Here is a 25,074-nt window from a genome sequence, read left to right as displayed (position 1 = left end):
CTGTCACTGATGCTTCACAAAAGAAGTAAGACGTACTTACTATAGTTTCCAAACGTGAAAAACTAGTTATAACTAGAATAAATGAGTTCTAGTAACACATACATTGATATGCTGCCAGTTCAACCTGGCCTTCTAGTGCCATCTCTGTTATCCTAAGTACAGGAGGCTTAATACGAGTTTGTTTTACGTTAGAGCTCACACCGCGTTCGGCATTCTAATTGGCCAACTCTAATGAACCCACCAATCAGAGCGCCAAACGCTGTCTCTTTTCGATGTCGTTAAACATAAAACAAACTCGTAGTACGTCCTCAATCAAGTAAACTTCACTACAAATCCTGTACCTGCCTCACTGCAAGTTCAAAACTTTCAAACAAAAATGTTCTAAATGTACTCCAAGCATAAATAAATGGATCCCACAACACATAGAGTGAATTTATACAGAATGACTTTGGGAAATCGTTTTCTGTCTTGTTGCCAAAATGTGTGAAACTTTTTTAGGCTGTGGCTTCATTACATTGAGAATGGACTTTTAAAGAATAATTTTGTGCTCAATGTATTTTGAACATCGATCAATGGTTATATAAAGGGTTTGTTTCTTTATAAGATATCGCAATTTGAGGTTAGAAGTCATTACTTCTATAATAATATCACATTTGTTATTACTTTTGTTTTTATCAAAATTATAAAGAATGCAAGTGCATTTATTATTGCACACTAATTTTATAAATAAACAACAACGTGACTGTTGTCTGACTAAGACCATTAAAATATTTATGCTTTATACAAATACCATACTACCTCTTGACTTTCAAGTCCAAAAGTTTCAATTTCAGTCAGATTTCAAAAATAATGGATGTAAAATATTAAAGGAACATTACAGTTTAGTTGTCGAAAAAAAAAACATTAATAGAAATTCATGTTCTTTTTAATTCAGTCACAAATAAAAAAGCCCCCTCTTTGAATTTATACCAATTTTATTTTACAGTCGTAAAGCATATTTACTTACGTAGAATATTTAGTGTGTACAGGCGTAATAATAAAACCTAGAATATCTACAACGAACATACATACACTACAAACTATTCTATATAGACAAGAGAAACTCTGCATACTCCTCACATCAATGTTGTTCCAACTACGTACACATTATAATGTGACGCCGACTGAACTAGTTGTGACGCCCGGCTATTTCTGTCCACATATTTATTACGCGCTCTGGATTCATCGGAGCCGTGTGGAAAGTTAGAAATAGTATTTTTTATGTTATTTTACACTTTGCAGCAATCGAGTGAGTCAACTGGTCAGACGTAACTGGATTGGATTATAATTCTGGTCGTAGTTATATCGATATTTGTGTTAAACTGTGTTCTCTTCTCGAGTTTGAAAATTCTCTTAATGAAAACTGGGAATATGCCTTGTTTATGTTTGTTATAAAGGTTATGATAAAAAGGTTTGGTTGTGTTTAATTCAACTCTAATCTCACAAACAAATAAAGGTGTAACTATACCAAATAATCTCTGAACCATTGGAAGCCAAACTTACGTTGGCACTCCCAAAGTTAGACACATACATATATAATTACATACATACATATGTAGTTACAGAATAAATTAACTAAGTTTGACAAAAGAAACAAACAAACAGTATTCTTTCTAGCAAGTTAATCCATGTTATGTGTTCTCGAGGTATGTTCCTGCTAGTCTTTTTAATAAATATCGATTACAGTGTGGTCCTGGTGATGATGATGAAGATCTTTACGTAGGAGAGCCATGCTTCTGCCCAAATAAGCCGGCTTGATTCCATGCCTTCCCAGGAAAGCTCGAATAATTTAAAAAATATAGTTTTTTTTTTATTTTTCAAGCCCTGGTGCCACATATTAAATTCCATATATTTATTTAAAACACTCTAAAATTATATTTTTAAACATTACTTATAAAAATAAAAAACAAAATAACATTTAAAAATATAAAAATAGGAGCCGACCAGTAGCGGGAGCATGGTCCAAGCTACCGGTGGTTAGGGCTCCAAAGACAGAAACCTCCTCACAATACGTGCCGTTTCGAGGAGTACTGCCTTCTGCATCAGGCCCTTGATCCATCCGCCCAACCCCAGCCTTCTAAGGTGGTTGTCGAGGCTGTTGGATATTAAACCGTTGGCCGACACGACTATCGGCACAACGATAGCCGAATCCACATTCCACATGTCGACAACCTCGTGAGCCAAGTCAAGATATTTTATTTGTTTATCTTTTTCAGCTTTCACGAGGTTCTCGTCATGAGGGATGGTGATATCGATTATCATCGTGCGGCGCGCTTGTCGGTCTATCACCACTATATCAGGTTTGTTGGCTACAATAGTCCTGTCAGTGATGATAGATCGATCCCAGTACAACGTGATATGGCCGTTTTCGAGAACTGGATCGGGCGCATACTTGTAGTATGGAACCTCAAACTCAACAAGTTGGTAGTGCAAAGCAAGTTGCTGGTGGATAATCTTGGCCACCTGATTATGTCTATGCAAATATTCACCATTAGCCAAACGACCACAACCAGAAATTATATGTCTTATGGATTCACCAGGACTATGACATGCCCGACATATGTCAACGGTCCCATCCTTAATAATATAATTATTTCCGGTAGTTATTCGTAAGGATAACTTCGTCCATAATTGCACAGACAAATCCTTCAGTTTCTCCAAAGAGATTACTGAATCGTAGCCAAGATACGGACGCCAGAAAATCTACACTGGGTCCATGAAGGGCCCGGAAGAAGCGTCCATGGAGCTCCTTGCTATGCCATACCTCCTTGCGGTCATTGACGCTTAGTACCACAGGTTTGCGCCAGTTCTCTTTTGCTAAAGATAGTGGAGTGAATCCATTGTCCACTGCCGCTACTTCTCGATGCATACCCTCGTTTACTTTCAGGAAATATTCCCTGAGGTTGCACACCTCACGGTTATGAAGGGTCTTAGCATTTAACAAGCCTCGACCCCCACACTTCCGCGGGATGTACAACCTCATGATCGATGAACGAGGGTGATGCATACGATTTGCAGTCAGCAGTGTTCGGACTCGCCTATCCAGAGTGTCAAGTTCAGTCTGAGTCCACTTGAGTATACCAAAAGAATACATTAGAACCGGCATGACCCAACCGTTATAGGCTCGCACCTTGTTTCCGCCTGATAATGAACTTTTCAGCACTTTATTCAGGCGGCCAAAGAAGCGTTCCCGTAACGATTGTTTCATGTCCGGTCCATTAATGCCTAATCCCTCTGATATACCCAGGTACTTGTAAGTATCATTTGCGGAGAGCTCTTAGTTTTGTGAAATCTGAGAGTTCTATTATTCATTATTATATTATATTATATTATATTATATTATATTATATTATATTATATTAAAATGTGGTGTAATGCCTTACATCACGACTCGTGAGAGTCGGTATTCCACAATCCTCCCGCCCTGAGACCCTCAAGGAAGAGGAGGATCGCGTTCCTTATCTACGTATATTGTATTCCCTAAAACTTTAGTGAGGATGGTGGTTGTATGGATGGCTGCCTGTTTCTGTATGATGTGTATGTTAATGTTGGAGTCTAACTGTGTGCAATATTTGTGGATACTTTTAGCTACCATTCCGGACGCTCCTATGACTATGGGTACGACTTGTGCTTGTGTGTTCCATAACCGGGTTATTTCTTTTTGTAATAAATGATATTTACTTAGTTTTTCTATTTCTTTGGCTCCTATATTGTAATCTGATGGTACTGTTATGTCTATTAAATATGTTTTGTTATCTATTTTATTTATGTAAATAATATCTGGTCTATTGTGCGTAACTGTGACATCTGTCTGAACTGGAATCTCCCACATTATTTTGGCTGTATCATTTTCTTTGACTTGAGGTTGAGTGAGCTGTTCTTTCCACCATAAGTTGGTTGTTTCCATGTTGTGTTTTTTGAGGAGGGTCCAGTACACGTACTGTACCACGTTATTGTGTCTCCTGGTGTAATAGGTGCCAGCCAGCTGCTCGCAGCCCGCCACAATGTGTTGTGCGGTCTCGTCTTTGACACCACATAGCCGGCACTTCCCGTCCACCGCTCTCTTAAGCACGTCTCTTTCGTGCTGCCTGGTGACAATGGCTTGATCTTGTAGTGAGAATATGGATGCTTCTAGTGAGGGAGATATTGCCTGCTTTTTGAGCCATCTAAACGAGTAATTGGTATCTATGTTTTCTTTATCTATTACTGATCTGTAAAACTGTCCGTGTAGAGGTTTAGCTTTCCATTTTCCTATTGTGTATTTTATTTTAGCAGACTTTATTTCGCTATCTGTACATATTGTATTATTATTTATTTTAAATTCTATTCTATTTTCTTTTGCTTCCTTATCTATCGAATATTTATCTCTAGTTTTATCATGCATAGCTATTGTTTTTATAATGTAGTCTGTTTCACGTTCTAAATATTGTTGGTATTTAATTATTTGTGTTTTGTGCAACATTTCTATATTTATCAGCCCTCTACCTCCTGTTTCTATTGGTAAATATAATCTATCTAAATCCGCTTTTTGATGGTGTGCTTTGTTCATGTTTAAAATTTTCCTAGTTTTTACATCTATACTTTTTAAATCCGAACTTTTGTAATTGACTACTCCAAATGAATATAATAAAACGGGAACTGCAAAACTATTAATAGCTTTAATCAGATTTCTGGAATTTAAATGAGAATTTGCGATACGTTTAACTCTTTTGAAGTATTCTTTTTGTAGTCCCTGCCTAACTGTATTATGTTCTATTTTACCTGATTCGTGTATACCTAAATATTTATAGCTTTGATCTCCTTTCAGATTTTCGAATTCCTCACCACTAAGTAATATGTGCCCTACACCTTGATGTTCTACTCGCCTACCTGCCTTCATATGCAACACATTACATTTGTCTAGCCCAAAACTCATTCCAATATCAGAAGTGAAAATTTCAGTACTGTCTATTAAGATTGATAGATTGTTTTTAGAATTAGAATACAGCTTTAAATCATCCATATACAACAAATGATTTATCGGTGTATCTTTAACTTTATATCCTTTTTCTTTGTATTTATTTAGTATTTGTGAGAGGGGATTAATTGCTAAACAGAAAAGAAGTGGCGACAATGAATCTCCTTGAAATATACCCCTTTTGATGTATATCGGGCCTGTAGTAACGGAGTCATTTGAGCCACGGGCTGTCATGATGACTTTCCATGTAGGCATCGTTATCTCAAGAAAACCTTTGATAGAGTTTGGACATTTATAAAGGTCTAACACTCTCAGCAACCATTCATGCGAAACACTATCAAAGGCCTTTCGATAATCCACCCACCCCATACTTAAGTTCTTCTGAGACTGATGTGCGTCTTCGAGTATGGCCTTGTTCATCATGAGATGATCTTTACAGCCCCTAGCTCGTCGCCTACAACCTCTCTGTTCAGGTGCCAGTATATTGTTATTATCACAGTGGGTGTACAGTTCGTTTGCTATTACCGAAGTTAGTAATTTGTACATTGTCGGAAGACACGCAATTGGCCTCCAGTTTTTCGGATCTTGGGTTTGGCTATTTTTAGGTATGAGAATAACTTGTCCTGTTGTAAACCAATCTTCTATTGCCTCTGTTTTATTTAAAATTCTTGTAAATAAATCTGCTATATATGGGTGAGTGCTGGTTAAATACTTTAAATAATAATTTTGAACTTTATCAATACCTGGTGTTTTCCAATTGTGTATCTTCCTCAATGCAATTCGTAGTTTATCTAAACCTATTTCATCCAGATTTGTCTCTTCAATATTGCTCATTGCTGTTTCTATTTCTGTAATCCATTCCGCGTTTTTATTGTAACTAATGGGTTGTGATAGTATTGATGCCCAGAAATGTTGTATTTCGTCTTTCGTCGGTAAACTGTTTATAGTATTAGTATTTTCTGTAAGTGACTTGTAGAATTTATGTTGGTTTTCCTGAAACATTATGTTTTGCGTTTTTCTTTTATCTATGTCGTCGTATCTTTTTAGTCTAGCGGATAGTGCTTTAATTTTTTGTTTTATTATTTCCATAGTATTATCACGATCATTGTCACTGAAAATATTGTATTTATCGAATAGTTTATTTTTAATGTTATTTATTTTCCTACTATTTATTCCACTTCTAATTTCTGTTAACCTACCTAGTTCTTTTCTAAAATCTTCTATTTTATTTTTAATTCTTAATTTCCAAGGGGGGTCTTTTTTGGGTTTCGGTTTATTGTTTAATGTATATGGAGTCTGGTTGTTGATTTTAATCAACGTTTGAGCTACTGCATATATAACATCGTTTATGTGACGTAATGAATTATCAAATTCTAAAACACTTGGGAGGTATTTATTTATTATTTGCATGTTAGCTATAAACGATTTTGAAAATTTTGGTTTCGGCAAAAACTTTCTATCTTTAATGTCGGTGGCTCTAACTTCAGCTAATATTTGTAAAAACTCTACTATAACGGGATGTTGGTCTTCATGAATCTCTACAATTTCTGTATTATCTGTGTTAATAGTTGGTGAATTTGCTTCAATTTCCATAGTCGTTCCTTCGTGTGATGTAATAGGCACAGGTGTCGTGATTACGTCTGGTTGGAAATCTATTTCTGTTACAGGGGAATCATTTAAAGGTTCAATAGGTGAGTTCTGCACTTTGAGTTTAATTTGGGCTAAAACTTCGTCTGATATAAGTCTACGGTTGAGTATCGTGCGAGCTTGGTTTGAAAGTTTATTTCCGTCAAATCTATGTATTTTTGGGTTATCAGGGTTTCGGGAGCAGAACAAATCATAGAATCTTTTAATATAGCCCGTTCCACCAGTTTTAGCTTTGAAATAACAAAACATTAGTTCATGCTGTTCTTCCGTAGTCCATTTTCTTCTACTATCTATATTGTCAAGTGTGTGTGAGTTTGTGTTAGGTGTTGGTGATTGTGTGATTGATATCGGTGTGTGAGATCTAGAATTATTGGGTGTTAGTGTTGTTGAGTGTTCGGAAATTAAGCTAACTGTATCCACTGTTTGTTCTGCTTTGTTTTTAATTAAAGCTAATTCTTCTTTAGATATGGCTTTACCATTAAGGATTATTCGGGCTTGATTGGAAAGCTTATTTCCATCTAGCTTATGAACTTTAAAATTGTTTGGGTTTCTTTGTTTAAATGTATTATATAGTCGTTTGAGATATCCTGGTCCTTCTGCTTTCGATTTAAAATAACAAAACATGAGTTCTCGTTGTTCTTCTATTGACCACTTTCTTATTCTTGAATTATCTTCTGAACTTGTCGTGGTCTGAAGTGCGGAGGTACCGGCAACACTTTGGGTCAAAGACCCGCATTGCAAAGCATCCTCGGCGTGACGGTTGTGTTCGGCTGTTGCATTTTCAGGTTCCCCGACTCTAGCCCGCCTGTTCAGCGTAGAGCCACTGACGGTTCGCATGCTGAGACGTCCAGCGTCAGCTCCAGACGTGCCCCGGCGATCGCCCCCGGGAAGCGACCCTATACTAGAATTACTTATTTCTCTCTCCATCTTGAAGGTGCACTAGAGCTTCGTTGGTCACTGTTAGTTATTTAACTGTATTAACAGTTAACAGCGTCCGCCCCCCACGTGGCTTAGGTGGTCAAGCCGGACGTGAAGCTAGATTTATGGGGGGCATATTATATTATATTATATTATATTATATTATATTATATTATATTATATTATATTATATTATATTATATTATATTATATTATATTATTAAATTCATTATTATATTATCAGCTTACTGACGTAACTGTTTGGCGAAGAACTCAGGAGTAGCAGCGCGACAATCGCCGCGTCGCGTGTCGCTGTTGTCGGAATGCTGCTTATAAATATGAGCTTCTGGCATGGCTTGAAACCAGTATAGTTCTTCGTCTAACATTTAAGTGAGTAAACCGATAACATAATAATTAATATAGTTATTTTCTATTACTCTAATGGTACTCCAATCATAGTATCAAGATCATAATATCACAGTGCAATCAGAGAATATCCAGCTTAAATCAGCCTGCGCCCTAATCCTAGGCAATCATGATAGCCCCAGTGAATCAGTGATTAGCAAACATTCATGGCTCCCTTTGTGGTGTCTGGTTCATAATGCACGACGTAATTGGCTCAAACAGAGTTATGAATGAATGATATTGTTGTGTCTGTTTGGGAAAACATTATTGGTTTGGTAGTATTCCTGGGTTATAAGGGATTAAAGGTGTAGAAGATTATGCAAGTGCCAAACAATATGACGGAGAAATATAGAAAAAAGAGGGGTTTAAAATTTGTCCTTTGGATAGGTAATTTTTCTACTTCAAAACTCCTTCATGCCTCACAAGAGGATGGATCCTTACATGTTGCCATAGGTATCTTCAATACAAATGAAATATGAGATGCAAATAAAGTCAGTCACTTAAATTTTATTAAAACAAGACGCATACAAACATTTTTGTTTAAACTCTAAGACTTTCTCCTGTGTCGTAGATGCGTTTATAAAGATACAATTTGTCATACACATGACACCCAGAACAACAATTTGTAGATTAGACAAAGAGTTGCTTCGTGCGGGATAAACCCGCTATCCGTTACAAGACAGCTGGTTACCCAGCCACAGCACGAACCTTGATATCAGTATTGCTAAAAATAAACAATTTCAAAGCGCATCACTAACTCACAAACTTAATTACTACTACTCTTTTAAAATACACAAAATCAATTCCACGGTATATTTGTTCAGCATCGTGACACAATGAAAATAAAAATAAAAAAACATGGTCCAGCCTACAGTACTGTTTACCCAATAAAATTGTCCAAGCTATAGCTGACCGGTGTTGGAACTAAGTTATGCAGCTTTAGACGGCCGTGTTATGGTTTAATTTGACTACACACACTACGCTGTTGATTTAGAGGAGCACACGGGATCTATTCAGGGTCTCCTCAATGTATACTCTCGGTGGATAAATAGAGGTAGATGATGTGCACTGAGCTATTAATATTGTTTTACCGACTTCAGAAAAGGTGGAGGTACTATGTTCCAATGTGTGTTTTCAGATTTTCAAAATTCTCAATGTTTCATGTTCAAATGTTTTTAGTTTTTGGTTTTTAAAACGCAGTTTTTTAATTTTATTATGTTCCGGAGTTTACATTAATTAAATAGTAGTTATCATACCTTGTGAATAAGTAACTCATAGATAAAACGTTAGCCGTACAGACGATAGACTAACCATTGGACGAACATTAAACAATGTCGATAATAATTTATTTTAAAAGTTATCCATACGTGAACAGATATACCAAACCTTTAACTTCAATATTGACTCTGCTGAGGAATCACAGATACATTTTTGAATCAAAATAATGTAGTTCAATTACTGGACTGCACGATTCGCGTGGTGACTGGGCAATCGGCTGCCGGAGCAACTCTTTGTGTGATCCACAAATTGTGGTTTCGTGTCTGGTGTATGTGAATTTATAAAAAAATGTCCACACTTTATACAAACAACGCAAACGAAGTCGAACCTCACAAAGTCACACAAATTATCTTAAGATCTATAGAAACAAGACGTATTCAATAACTTCATTCACCTAGGCTCCAACTTAATTTATAAATGTATTAAAAAAGAAATATAGTAACGGCCTTTCATAAAGTAAACGTCCAATTAAGAGGAACAATATACAAGAGATATTCAGGAGCTTAAAAAGGAGCATTTTTTTATTCTTAGTAAGAAGTGCTTCGTACAAAGGTTCCGAATAAATTAATTACGCTGGTAGGTCATTAACCCCCAAAAACCCACGTCGACACTTATGGGTGAAGATAACATGTGAAGCGGGCCATTGTGGGTGAATTAGATGGGTTAGATAATTACTAGAATTAAGTCAACCCTAATGCCTTCGGTTTAAGGAAGGTTAAGCAATTTTTGCGAATCGTTTGTTGAGTTACAAGACTTTCAATATTTTTGTCACTAAAATTGTCTATTCCTGAGAATTCCTAATAACAAAATGGAGCAGTGTCACGCTTCTTATCCCTAAAGGGGTAGACAGATCTGCACATTAAGGCAGGTAATGCCGCTTTACAATACCCTATTTTCACCATTTGTGTTATAAATCCCATGTAATAAGGGGTGAGCCTATTGCCATGTGCACAATTCCGGACTCCGTGCTCCCATTTTTCGAAATACCAAAAAAACCCACTTGAAATACTTTGCCCGACCCGGGAATCGAACCCAAGACCCCTTGTCCAGCAGTCACACTTGTGACCACTCGACCAACGAGACAGTCAACTTATGGTTATCAAGTGCACATTCTTTATTTTATCCATCACATTACAACGTCAAAACTTAAATCCTTTCTTCCACCCTCTCCGTAAACACCACATGCAATCAAAAAATCCAAATAAACACCAAGGCTCATTGTTAATATTGTTTTGTGAGGGAAGCCTGCACAGAATAGTATAAAGCGGTGTGTTCACAGTATGGATGTAGCGGTCCACCTCCACTCCGGCAGTGTACACCGACTTCTTAATACTTCGGCTAGCCGCCTCAAGTTGGAACGAGCTCGTCAACACCATTGTGACCATACGATACAGTTTCATGGTAATAGCTTGAGAAAATATACTAAACTACGCATTGAGACTAAGTATTACGAGAAACTAACAACTAAGTAAAGATTAAAAAAAAACTCACTATCGGTCTACACTCTCTTGGTACATCTTGGCAGTCATGGTCGTCACATCATATCACATTGGCAAGATTTTCCATCAACTAAGTACCGTTCTTCTCATATTGTTGCTTTGAGTACGTTTATGGAGAATAATAATCATTAAGTACAGTTTTTACTAAGACGGTCCTATGCATTTACGTATAATTAATTAATGGGTGGGTCATTAATTATTATGATTTTCGGCTTACTCATGTAATTATTTGACGAGGAACTCGACTAGTTTCAAGCCATGCTAGAGGCTCATATTCATGAGCAGCATTCCGCAACATACGACGCGGTGACTGTCGCGCTGCTGCTTATAATACAAACAAACGTATACCTACATAAAATTGTACTTATTCTCCTTTTATGATAGTCACTAATAAAGTTATACTTAAAATAGTCACCAATACAAACATCTCTTTTACAAAATGTTTCATAGTTTTAACCACAGCGAGAAGTTTCCTACAGCACCCTGCTTTATGGTGACCGGGTACCAGCCTAGTATTCTGGTCACGCGCCGGCCCGAATTGAAAGGTGGCGAAGATTGAATAAAGATGGCGCCTCCATCGCCCTTATCAAATCATGCAGCCAACGTTTGAAACGAATAAAAACTGATTTCGTTATGACCCTTAATTCTGTGCGTATGTGTTGTAGTGGACCTCTTTGTAAGTAAGGATTAGTTTGTCGACTGTAACATACGAGGATTTGAAGAACTGGGTTTCCTCTGAAGGTTTTTTGGGTTTAATATTGAATGTTTAAGAGAAGGAGAAGAAATCTCTATGCTGCAAGCACTATCTCTTTTGGTTTGAGAGGATCGCATGAAGAGTTAAATAAATGAAGAAATAATGTAAAAGAAAAAAACTAGAACTTTGTTTCTACTGACCCTGGTAGTAGACATGTGTGACGTTATGTGTGTACCAGTGCCAACTATCATTTACATTATAAAATTAACTGAACCGTAATAACCGTTTTAGTAAAATTAAATGTAAACAAAAATGTTTATGAATTTATTTAATTTCAATATATTATGCTAATTAAAAACCATTGAGGTAATATAATAAATTACTTTTTGTTGAAAATTAATTGGTGTTGCAAAATTACCAATTGTCATTTTGTAGAATGTATCATAACATGTGATAATAAATACGTAAAGCAACTACTATATCTAAGGTTCAATTTACACGGAATGGAATGAGTGCGCAGAGTCTCATTTTCGCAACATCCACAACACATTAAATGCCAGGAATTCTCGATAATGCACGACGAGGATTCGCGTACAATTTTTACCGCGTATTTAATTTGTGTATTATATACAGTTGCTATAAAGATCATTATGCTATATACAATTTCGTTGCAAAAAGTCGCTTTTATTCCATTCCATGGCAGTGTAAATTGAACCTAATTTGGTTGAAAAAGTTTAATAAATTATTGATGTAAAATATTAAACAACACCATTGACAAATGCAAGTAGAATCAAAGCAATCAATGAAAATATATTGTTTAAACAGTGCATTACTAGTACTTCAATAGGTTTATTTAATTAACTGACGCTTACAAGGCCAAACAATATGTGCACATTTGTTTTTTTTTACACAAAAGCGTAAACAATATTAAACTATTGTGTCTACTGCATCTGTGCACACACCTAGTAGGATTCACATCATTAGTCGTTTATTTATACAGCATGCTACTTTCACTGCATTGTAACGAATTAAAACAAAAATATTATACGTAAAGGGGTCAGTTGAACAATATAATATTTGCCATTTATCAGTTTACTGTAGTTACCAAGATGATTTAGATTTCAAGCAGAAGTTACTCATTATACAAATCTAATACTATAAATGTATCATGTTTATTGTTATTTTAAGGAAATTATTATAGCATAATGTTATGTAAAGTACACTTATTACTGCATACAAAGGTTATATCTAGATCAATATCGAAAATCCAACATTTATTCTCACAACCTCACTGCGACAAATAAAAAGCATTTATTTGCGCAACAGTTTCTTTACAAATAGAGTCGTTATTGTTTCTGCATAATAAATTGTTCATTCTTCGTTACATATATTGTTGGGTGCAACAAAGGGCCAAGTAAACATGCACACTATAAAAGCTACAGCTCAGGGGGTGGCTTCACAGAACCGAGTGCTCGTTGTGCAACATGATTATTGTAAAAGGTCTCGTTATGTAAATTACTCTTTTTATATCGGCCTGTCCTCTGGCTCGAAAAAAGTAAGTTATAAATATTGTAAAAACTAATCATTGTAATGTTATTGTTTCCAGGATTATTGGTGACGGTGGCAACCTTACTGCCGTATGTCTCCAGCTGTGACAACAACCCCCTTGTACCAATGCCATACCCCAGCCATTCCGCTCACGTGCGCTGCGAGTGCGAGTGTGTGTACCGGCCAGTCTGCGCCTCCGACGGCAACACCTACTCCAACGAGTGCTCCGTTAAATGCATCAGTAAACACAGGGTGGAGAACGGCTTCCCACCTATACATGTAGTTAGCCAGGGGCCATGTCCCCGCACACCATGCAAATGTCCCCTCGGTGGGAAACCTCTCTGTGCGAGTGATGGCCACACCTATGGCAATGAATGCTTATTTGATTGCGAGAACAGAAGACGTCATCTCATGGGCCTCGATCCTATTAGAGTCCAATATCCTGGACCTTGCAAACTAACGTATTGTATCTGTCCCAATATTGCTATTCCAGTTTGTGGCACAGATGGTAAGTCGTACAAGAACATTTGCTATCTTCAATGCATCAGTAGGTACAACCAAGCCAACGGAAAACCTTGCATCGAAGTGAAACATGAAGGTCCTTGCGAACAAGACAACTGCGTGTGTCCGCTTAACATAGACCCAGTTTGTGCAAGCGACGGAAAAACTTACAACAACTTGTGCCAGTTCCATTGTGAGAACAGAAGACGATACCAGCTCGGCTTGCCGTGCCTTACCATCCAGTACAAGGGGAGGTGTATGGACTGCACATGTCCGAGAATCTACCAGCCAGTGTGTGCAAGCAATGGTCAAACTTTTGCTAACCTTTGCCTCTTCACATGTGAGAACAAAAGACGTAAGCTACAAAATCGTCCTTGTCTGACAATCGCCAGTCAGGGAGTTTGTCCTTGCTTGTGCACGCTGCAGTACCAGCCTGTGTGTGGTACTGATGGGAGGACGTATGGCAACAGTTGTCAGCACCGGTGTGAGAACAAGAGGCGGTCTGACTTGGGCTTGCCATTGATTGGTATCGCGCACCCTGGCCGCTGTGAGTGTGACTGCACGTGCTGCACGCGGCGGTTCGCTCCGGTCTGCGGCAGCGACGGCCGCTCCTACTGGAACATATGCTGGTTCCGGTGCAATAGAGACTGCAACAGCGACATCGGATACCCGCTGTACGTGTTACATTATGGACCCTGTTAGAGATTGAAATCACTTCAATCAAACAAACAAGATTCTTTTAATTAAATTATTTCCTTCATTTCGATGTCAATAAAGAGTCAAAGAATATTTAACTGAATTATTATTTCATCGCCGTCTCTCATCCTCATCACGTGTTGTTTCGTTAACAGCTTCCTAGAAATACGGTTTGACATTTTTCCTGAATGGACACGAGTTCATTTCACAGCATCCTTCGAGTAAATATTACTGACGGGAGGCTGGCCCCAAACCACCCCGCTCTGATTATCATCGACACACGTAATGATCACAGACAGACACTTCTATATTTATTTATGACAGCTGTTTTTTTTACGACTGTGAAAGTATAAAACTAAATAGATGTCGTAAGCATAATAGTCGTAAAACCAAATTATCATCGTAAACCTTGAGAATAATTTGAAATCAGCTTCACTGACCAAGATTTTTAGGGAGTACAAAATAAAAAAATATTAAATTAGCGCATTTTGTCTTTTAGTAAATATTATATCCTTTGGAGTTTTTAGAAAACTCCTTAAGTTGGTTTCGAACCTATACACTAAGAAGTTATGTGAATTAGTTACTATTACAGTTAATAACAATTTAAAATTATTTTGAATGCAAAAAATTAACAAAATACATTCTAAAAACTCCTAACAAATATGATTACTAAGAAGCATTATCCTTGTGATATCTAGTATGAAATTAGTTTAGACAGCTCTTTCTAAGAAGGAGCTTAGTTCAATCATCTTCATGATGAAATAAATGTCTGAAAACAAAGTATTTCACCCACTTACTTCCACCTACGTTTAATATACACGTGTAAACTAACTCTGAATGGCTAATGATTTCTTTTAACTTTGCCACAAGCTACGATATTTCCCGTATTGTAGGCCCGTTCACAAAAAGAATATACCCAGAACAAGTACTTATGGATCATACAAAGAATTTGCTTGATGTAGGCCCAATCACAGCGCAAACCGTGCTCACAATAGTAGGTCTGAGAAGTAGATCTAATATGTTTTTATCTATTACTAGCTACTTTCGGGCTATTTCACCCAGTCTGCTTGGCTCCTTTTAATCGTAGAGTGATGTTTTATAGCCTATAACTATGACTTCCTCGTCTTGTCTTGTCTTGACTTGTCCGGCAGTCGCAATTCCTGGGCTATTTCGGTTTTTCAATATTTTTTCAGTGATAGCACGGAGTTTGTGCACCTCTGCCTATCCCATCGTAAAAGGTGTTACGTTGCTATAATCTTCCTCGATAACTGGACTATCCAATACAAAAAGAAAATCAAATAGGACCATAGTCCCGGAGATTAACGCATTAAAATAAACAAACAAACTCTTCAGCTTTATATATTGAAGTATAAGTATAAATAATATAAGACAGCGTAAACAGTAGTAGTGAAGAGTTAAAGTGCTCTACTGTGCCACTGGAAACTACTAACTAGCCCGAGGTCAAGCTAGGCAGGTCAAGATAACCCGCTCTATACAAGGCTTGTTGAACCTCTATTTGAGAGGAGATTTAGTTTTAAGTAACTACATTATATACTCGTAATTATTATGTATTCAAACATTTTAGTAGGCACAGAAAATCTTTATACTGAATTTGTCACGTCCCCATTAAATTTTTTTCAAATTCAAACTCAAATTCTTTATTCTCATGTTAAGTTATTACAGGTCTTAATTTAAATACTATGTATAGTTTAACGGCATTTTTAGACGTTGCAAATTTCAGGGCTATCACTAATTTATCATAAACTACATTTGCTTAACCTAGAACTTAGCATAACTTATAGTAGTATGTAATTCTGCTACCACAACATTCTAATCAACCTGGGAATCGTACCCAATCATACCAACACAATCCATACTAAACTAACAACGCACTGTATAGTGTGCATTCCGTAATTTTAAAACCATTCCACTACTTTACATAATTTATGAGCTAAAAGTTTCACAAAACAATAGCCACGACTCGACTCACTGAAAGCCATGGTAAAAATCCACGGAAAAGCTCAATTCCAATGACACAGTACAATTCTTACAGTTAGACCATTCAATGACGACTGTCTGTCAAAGTGTAAAGATTTTTAAGTTGCTGGCCAAAACTCTCTACTAATTGGAGCACAGGATTGGAGCACTCAACGTCAATAAACGTCGCGGCAGGCCGAGAATTAGATGGCGGGATGATGAACTTTGCCTATGAAAAGGATTGGCCACAGAAGGCTCTAAGGCCTTTGCCCTGCTACAAAAAAATAATACTAAGATAACATTTTCAGGTAATATTTCGTTTTAATCATCGATATTTTAATCCTAATCATAAGCGTTTTACCTTGAGATTACAAAATCACGGTTTTTCATTCATATAGTGAATGTAATACCTACTACTGATGTAAAACATAAACGAACTGAAATCTAGGAAAAAAAATCCAATCCCTACTTTTTGAAGTGAAAGTATTGATGGACAAACCATACAATCTGATGATAAATGCGTAAAGGTCTTAAGTTTATTTGCCCTACTGTTCCCAGTCTCACTACAACACCGCTAGGTGCACGGCGGGTCGCGCGGGATTTGTCCCGGACGCGCACCGGACGCGAGCTCATCTGCCACGGAGCACCGGCAGAGATACTAAATATTGTACAAAAATAATACCCGGATAAAATATTACAGAATCGCCTCGTTACATGCTGCTATTTATCATTATACTTGTTGTATTCTTATTTATAATCTATGTGCATACCTAGAATATTATGTAATTAAAGTTCAGGAACTACAAACAACCGGCTAGCGAAACGTATATCCCTCCATCGAACTCAGTGATATGTTATTGAAGAGGTTTCTGTTCAGTTACGGATAAGAACGAGATATTGACGAAAAACTGTAAACGGATAGCAGCTCAAAACTCGATGTGAACTAGTTCATCATTCTATTCAATGAAACCCAACACAAATTATTAGAATTATCACAAAGCCAGCTTAACCATACTCTCCGCAAGCACTTCAAAGAGCCATCAGACCACCACAGATGAGGTCCAGTAGGGCTGATGCCGACCTGGAGCTACGGACTGCTTAGCGGGTTACCGGGGCTCCGGCTCAAAAAACAGGAGTGGGTGGTTTTTAATCAGTAAGAGTCTGACACTCCTTCTCGTCTCGCAAGATGGTAGAAGTAATTGGATGAAGCTTATCCATACTCACGTCTTTAACATGTTTGATAACTTAAAAATATACTACTTTTATAATAAGAAAAATCGCACAAAAACATGGTAAGTAATAAAAGTAGATGCAGCATGCAGCCAACAAAAATACAACCATATAGACGGTACATCCCGGTCCGGTTCACAAGACGCTGCGCGATGTTCCGTACGGTTCGGAAGCGGGGCTCATCTGCTGCAGCGAACTAAATTGTTAACTCACTGCCTTTTAAAACATTCCAACTTTTGCCGCTAGGGACTAGGATGACTGTGGAACAGTGGGATGCATCTTTAAGATGATATTTATTTTGTAACATGAATGAAATGTTATCGCGCAGATTGTTGTGATGATCGCAAAAGTAGCTGTCAAACATAGAATTTCAGATTCGATTCTCGGCATAGATAAAATGTATTGTGTTTTTACTCCTGAATTGCATATCTCGCAGTGCGATATGTATGGCAATAACCTTGTCATCATGGAAACTCGTAGCAAAAATGGAAGAAATTCCCAAAAAAATTAAAAACATGTGTTACATTTACTTAATGTGTGCCATCCAGCTCTTTCTAGATCTTCGGGGATTACTTTTAAGAATAACTGTACATATGTATCCGCAATTTAACTACGTGCGTACTAAGTAAACAATACTCAAAACATGACGTATGTTTTAATTATGTATAAGTAACTACTTTATGTTCTCAATACCCCATATCAAACAAGAAATCAATTAATTCATAGATTTCTATACAATTACTTATTTACTCAGTAGTTTTAAAAAACAATACAATTTCTGTGACTCATTAAACCCACAACAAACTTGCACTTTTTATAAAAAAAATGCAATAAATTATTACAAACAATCATTTTGTCAAGGCTATGAAGAATACACTCTTCGTTGAATTAATTCTTATTTATTTCATTGTTTTAAAACAACAACAGACAGTGGTTTCATTTATTTTACTTCAAACAAAATAATTGAATAAATAAAATACGTAAATACAGTATTTGTACTTTCCATTTATTTGCGTCAGTCGAGTAGAAAATTACTGAGTACTGAACATGATCAATAGCAATTGAAATATTTTTTATCGGTCGGTAAATACCATGGATAAATATTATTATGTTTCTTTTAATTTAATTATAGTAATTGAAACTTTATGATGTGCCATTTATTCATTGGAATTGAATATGGGCAAAGTGTATTCATTTATTTTGCACCAATAAAAATTACTATTATTTGTCATAGGTACATAACATTTCTTTGTATTTTTTTCAGACGAATGAGAGCGAGACAGAACCTTAAGACAAATAATTTTAGACAAGATTTTGTCCGTTTTTGGTTACTAAATCTTGTCTGATGCACCATATATGCACTCCAACTAAATAATCCGAATAAAAGGTATTATCATTGGCGAAAATAATTTCCACCTACTCCGCTCATAGTAGTCGCTAAGAATAAGTGACAATAAACGTTTCCAAAAAACTCATAGTCACCGTAGCTTGAAACTTGTAACAAAGTACAGCAACAGACGATCTATGTAACTAATTAATATGGAATGCGGTCTGTCTGCGAAATTCTTTGATCATCCACTTGTGTAAACCTACAAATAATGTAGAGAATGATTCTTATCAATGATCAACTAATGTGATGTAAAACGCGAATGGAATATACCTAATAACCTGATTTAAAATGCTTTCCTGGAATGGAACGCTAAATGATATACATATCAGGAATTTTAAAAGTATCTGCCACGGTTTATAAATGATTAAGTATGAGTTTGTTATGAAAGAGCTATCTCTTTCACTGTCTCTGTCGCTTCTTCAATGAAAACAATTGATAGCAATTGTTTTCGCATTGTGCGTATTTGTGAACAATTTTATGCAGAGTAGAGTCAAAGTTTATTTAACTTGTTCATGTTCTCAAAGTGAATTAACTGATCCAGGGTACGAAACTTCTTTAGTATTGTAATCTTCAAACACAACATTACCTCCCATTAAAACCGTGGCAGATAATTTTAAAACACCTTATATAGAACACAGAAAAAACAACAATACTCATAACAAAATGGTCGAATACATACTAAAGCCTACATAACCTTCCCTTACCTCAGTTTGGCCTACAAGGGCGGCCTACTTAGAAACTTGTATAGTAATCGTTTTATTCGCAATCTTAACACTCGGCGAAGTGCGCACAATAAACGGTGCCCTTTTCAAGCCCTAAAAGAATATGTTCCGACGCCATTATGTATGAATAAAGTGTTGGAAACTGGGGCCAGGGCCGAGTAGATGTCAGTAGTATAGCCACGATATGTATTAACATGTTCTATGTCTTACAAAATGGTGAGCCATTCCTTATTGTCTTCCTTAGGTATATTTAGTGTAAGTTTGTTAAGAAATAAAGGCTCGAATTAGTATTATAATAAGGTGTAAAGTGTCTTGTTGTGGCACTATTCAGTATAGATAAGGGACGTCTCACAAAAACGAAGGAATCTTGAGTTGAACTTACATAGTGCATTATATTTAAGTGGAATACCTATGGATTATTATAGTAACTATATAATACCTATACCAGTTACATCTTTGGTAATCCATTTTACATTTGACACAGATGATTTAATTGATTTTCTAACTGTAACAAGAAACTGTAAAATAGTTTCAAAACTTGATTGAAGCAGCTCGTACTGAAGGAGGTAGTCACAGTCAGTGAGTTTCTCCGTTCCCGAGACAGGGATACTGGCCCCGGGACATGTTTAGAACGCTTTAAAACTTAGACAACCTTCTTTTTGAATTTTCGCTAACGTATTCTGCTTCCAGCTATGAAAAGAAGTTAGTTTCACTTTGGACTTCATTAAAAAACGTCATAAATTAGAAGTAGGTACCGACGACAAGATTTTATAAGATCAAAGGTATTTTTAAAATAACAGAAGTACTTTAAAAATATATTTTAAGTAGGTGTTCAGTCTGCAGATCACAGGACCAGATGCAAAGGTATTCTGTGATACGGCACGCACTGCTGAGGCGATCCTCTCCTGACTTCCACGTAAGCACATTTCGTCTTATCGGACTACTTCGTACATTTTTGGATAATCACCCTACTACCAACATTTTTAATAGAAATTTAATTAAATTTGACATTTTTCATGTAATGTAGATATTTAAAACCAATTAATAACTATTATCTGAAGTAAAAATATTTTCACTTTAAACTCCCACTTAATCTCTCGATCCTCCACAGCTTTTCTGAAATAACTAAAGAGCTCTTTACGTAAACACCTTTTCTTGGAGCAATTTTCCTTTAAAAATAGCCGTCTCTGCACCGAGAGGACGCAATCATTAACTCCGAATAATGTTAAGCAGAGAGGAAAAGTTGTTAAACGCCTGCACAAACACAATAGCAACAAGTTTCACCCCGGCGCTCTGTCAGCAATTGTTAGCAGGCGTCCGTCTCGTGCCATTGCATAACTTAATGCACCCCATAAACTTCTCTTATTTCACGGCCATTTGTTTTTATAACTTTCGAATTAATTGTCTGACTTAAGATTTAAAGTTTACCCATGTACGCGGATTGTATTGTAGGCTCAAGGAATTAGAAATAAAATGTTATAAACAAAAATTGATGTTGGAAAATGATATTTAAGATTGTGAACATTATATTAACTAGTACATTTACATAGGAACAATGATGTTTAAAGTATTTTTACTGTTAGTTACTGTGCAATGCATTATATGCGATATGGGAGACGACAATCCGATAGAATCTACGAAGGAGTTGGATTATACAGTTTTGGCGGGTGAAGCTGAGATACATAAGGGAGACATATTGAACTTCTTAAACCAGTCACATGTGAGGGAACAGTACAAGACTTTGTACAACAACTTGTTATCGAAGTTAATGGGTGAGCATTGATTGTTATTGCTTGTACGTTGGACGTAGAACAATCACGCGACACGGTTAGTTAAAGATTCCAAGAAACATATTAAAAGGTTCTTAATAATCGTGTATATTTCTTTAGGAAATAAGAACATGAGTGAAGTCTATATGTACCTTATTCCTATTGTGATTGGTTATGATGAGTAAAACTACGTCCACTAAGTATAAACACCCTTGTCCGATTCACCATCAGATGTAGACACATTTTGCGTACGGTGCATCAATACAACATCAACGATAATGCAATGCAATTTTAAATAATCGTAGACTATGAACAGAACTCTATCAGCTTAGGTACGATATGGGAAGTAATTTGAATAAAACAGCTTTGTAAAATTCATGGATAAGCAAAATTACTACAATAAGTTCAGTGCAAAAATATCTTAATTTGTTTCAGATGTGACAAAACGAACAGCATCTCGTAGAGGTAACAAACATACTATATAATGTTTTAAAAGATACCTATTTATTTTCGATTTTCTTCTGTCCTACATATCATAAAGAAAAATATTGTATCAATTTTGTCAGTAAAGACTGCAGGCCCTACTTATTGGCTACTATTTTGATCAGATAAGGAGGTTGATTTGAGCAAATACTTACAGTCCTTGAGTCATCGATACGTGGCCTCTATACGAGAACTTTAAAGGCCACTAGATGCAGGTCACTTACAACCGACCTATTTGGAAGTCACTAGAAAAGTTTATGTTCAGATGTGGAGGTCTTGTGACTGATATGACGATGATGATGGTTCTTGCAGTGGAAGTAACGCCAGCCGAGCCCGTGGTGCCAGGCTCCACGCGACGCATCGTGTCTGGCCGCAACACATCCATCGCCGCGGTGCCCTGGCAGGTCTCGCTGCGGGAGAGGACCTACCCCATATGTGGCGGCTCAGTGGTCACTGGAATCTGGTTGCTTACTGCTGCTCATTGTCTATTAAGGTAACTTTGAATAATTACTGTCGATGATCTATTTGTTCTTCTAGGGTTTTGAAGCGTGTTTATCCTTAGACGTAATAAAAGATTTTGCTGCTGCAACTATAGTTTGACGATAAATTACAAAGCATTTTTTATGCAGTTATCACCAGATATAGTAATTTGAGTAGTACGAATAAAACTACTTGTAAAAAGACCCTGAATATAATAAAAAACTGAATTTAGATAGTTTACTCGCAATAGATAAAACGGCGTAACTATTCGACCGTAAAGCATACAAGTTGAGACTCACACTAAACTCACGAGAGGGAATAAAGGCAAAAACAATAAACAGCCAACAAAAACCAGACAAGTACAGGAGCCCGCGAACTACAAATAAATTCGAGCGGCCGTAGCGCGCACTTTTTATGGCCCGCCCCTAGCGAATTGCGTTCCTTTCGCCAATTTCAATTTATGCCCCACCGTGAGTACCAGCCCTGAGTTTTTCCGATGCAAAATAGCAATCGCCAGAGGGCATGGAACAAAAGCAGCCACACTTTGTTACAGAGGTAGTAGGTCTCGCGGGAGTTTACGATTGCTCTCGAGAAATTTATTGTCACCCACTTGGAAAGCGATACGTTGCTGGCAAAATGTTGGCACATGCTCTCTGCTCCAATATCCTTCGTATTAGGACTGAGACGCTTTTCTTCTTATGCCTTTTGCGTAATAGACTTTTTGTTTTATGTAATGTTATTTAATTGGTATTTCCTGATGCTCATAGCTTGAACTTGAACCACTTTATTTAAAAGGTGTCTTAACTTAGGTAACAGAAAGACGCCAATCATTATCATCACATGTACAAACAAATGCATCTATTGGATGACCACTAACGTAATCAATATTAAAGGTAAACGATACGACCTTCAAACCTTCAAGAAAAGAGCGTATTCCTTTTTAAAGGGCCGGCAACACGCCTGTGACGACTCTGGTGTTGCCGTTGTCCAGGGGGCGTTGATCGTTTACCATCAGGTGCCGGTTAATCAAAAAAAGACGGCACTTGTCCAAACAATAATTTTCCACCTCATTAGGTATTCACCATAATTTTTATTACCGTTGTTAATCCCATTAATTCGCTTTCATTGACAATAACTAATGAAAAAACTTCCGACACCGATTTGCTTGGATATTTCGGTTTCGTAACACCTCATTGTCACTAATTAGAAATTAAACCGGCACGCGACGGTTTCAATAAAATATTTTATTCAAGGTCATACGTTTTTACAAATGATGCTGTCGCAACTGTTTGTTCTCGTTCGATATTATTTATTACAATAAAAATTAGTATTGTTATAGCACTTCACAAGTAAATGAAAAAATTGTTCATGACTTATTTCGTGCTCCGAAGCCTGAATGGATCTATTGTCTGGTTTATTCTTTACACTGCTTTAGTAACAGTTTGGTTAGATAAATGTTTACTCAAGTCTTCTGTCAGTCTGTGTATTGTTATTTTATTAGATCACATTTCTTTTGTGTTGTGTTTCTAGCTTCATGGTTCACTGGTATGGATGATCATTGGTTAAATGTACAAAGTTAGATTTTTTAAATATTTTTAATGGTTTCTATATCGACGATACGGTCATCTGTAATAGACCAACTTCATCGATTAAGAAAACTGCATAACATGTCCGGATATGTCCTGGCAATTTTTGTAGATATGCACATAAGCACAGTTTTTAACGCCAATCTTAAAACAGAGCACGAGCGAGTGAGCTGAGCGTGCGACTAGGCTCCTCATGGAAGACGCATGGAGGCGAAATGTATGACGTCAAGGAGTGCTACGTCCACCCTCGCTACGTCAGCAAGACGAAGACCAATGACATTGGGTTGGTGCGCCTGTACTCGCCACTCCGGTTCTCATCCAGAGTGCTGCCGATACGACTGGTGGCGAGAGAAGCCAGGCTGCCGGCTAATGAACCTGCCATTGTCAGCGGTTGGGGTAAACTTAAGGTACCTTTCCTTATCCTGTACTTAGTTTAATAGAAAAGGGAATGAATACTTTTAAAATATTTTTGACTATAGGAAGGTGGCCCAAGTGCGACCTACCTACAGTCCTCCACAATCAAGACTATAGCCATGAAGCTGTGCCGTCGCTCCGGCCTCGACAGGAAGGCCATTGACCCAGCCTCCATGTTCTGCGCCGGTTCCTTCAGCCAAGCATCACCTGATGCCTGTCAGGTAACCTATTATAGATAACTTTGAATTGCTTATTAATATTTCGTGGACAACGTATTATACATTTGAAAAGCAAAGTTTGCGTACAGGTACAGAGTGCATTGTCCAAATTAATAATCTCGAAATTGAAAATCACAACGAAATTAAATTCCAGAACTAAACAAAATTGACTTACCATCACCCAAAGACTCAGATGACAATTGTGGATCACACAACTAATGAACTCAGTTGATCCGTATCAAAAATCCGTAAGAGCACATGTTGTTCTGTCATAGCTTTTTGATACTGATTACGCAATGCTTCAGATGAATTAGGTGAATTCCACATTTGCACAACGACTTAAAGAAAAGATAGTCTTCTCACTTAATTCTTCTGTGACAGGGTGATAGTGGAGGTCCCATAGTGTACGAAGGTGTTCTCATCGGAGTGGTGTCTTGGGGTCTCGGCTGTGCTCGTGGAAACTTCCCAGGAGTCTACACCAGATTGTCATACCCCCTCATCTACGACTGGGTGCATGGCCACATCACCAAGAAGATTGAAAACAACACCGTTTTGTAAACTTGATATTAATAAAGGTTTTGAAGTAGGTACCTAGTAGAAATAATGTGTAAGTATGCCTCATT

The 25,074-nt window shown here is 37.0% G+C and overlaps 2 protein-coding genes across 2 annotated transcripts; both read left to right on the top strand.

Moving 5' to 3' along the window:
* Window positions 1-12,829: 12,829 nt before the first annotated feature.
* LOC118263615 (serine protease inhibitor dipetalogastin) lies at window positions 12,830-14,275 on the top strand. Its single transcript, XM_035575710.2, has 2 exons — window positions 12,830-12,937; window positions 13,044-14,275. Exons 1-2 carry the CDS (start codon window positions 12,922-12,924, stop codon window positions 14,186-14,188), a joined length of 1,161 nt encoding a protein of 386 aa, XP_035431603.2. The 5' UTR covers window positions 12,830-12,921; the 3' UTR covers window positions 14,189-14,275.
* A 6,630-nt stretch (window positions 14,276-20,905) lies between these two features.
* Window positions 20,906-25,055, top strand: LOC118263889 (trypsin beta-like). The gene is made up of 6 exons (XM_035576100.2): window positions 20,906-21,273; window positions 21,706-21,735; window positions 22,066-22,246; window positions 23,974-24,226; window positions 24,299-24,454; window positions 24,833-25,055. The coding sequence occupies exons 1-6, from the start codon at window positions 21,057-21,059 to the stop codon at window positions 25,007-25,009; spliced, it is 1,014 nt and encodes a 337-aa protein (XP_035431993.2). The 5' UTR covers window positions 20,906-21,056; the 3' UTR covers window positions 25,010-25,055.
* Window positions 25,056-25,074: the final 19 nt, after the last annotated feature.

The sequence above is a fragment of the Spodoptera frugiperda genome, chromosome 27, assembly GCF_023101765.2.
Source record: "Spodoptera frugiperda isolate SF20-4 chromosome 27, AGI-APGP_CSIRO_Sfru_2.0, whole genome shotgun sequence".
NCBI classification, from domain to species: domain Eukaryota; kingdom Metazoa; phylum Arthropoda; class Insecta; order Lepidoptera; family Noctuidae; genus Spodoptera; species Spodoptera frugiperda.
This window is presented reverse-complemented; position numbering and strand designations above follow the sequence as displayed.

Excerpts from the sequence above, each read along its gene's own strand:
- LOC118263889 (XM_035576100.2), top strand. The coding sequence starts at position 21,057 with ATGATGTTTAAAGTATTTTTACTGTTAGTTACTGTGCAATGCATTATA. Across the intron at positions 22,247-23,973 it reads GCTGCTCATTGTCTATTAAG|AGCACGAGCGAGTGAGCTGA; the intron begins GTAACTTTGAAT and ends ATCTTAAAACAG. Across the intron at positions 24,227-24,298 it reads GCGGTTGGGGTAAACTTAAG|GAAGGTGGCCCAAGTGCGAC; the intron begins GTACCTTTCCTT and ends TTTTGACTATAG.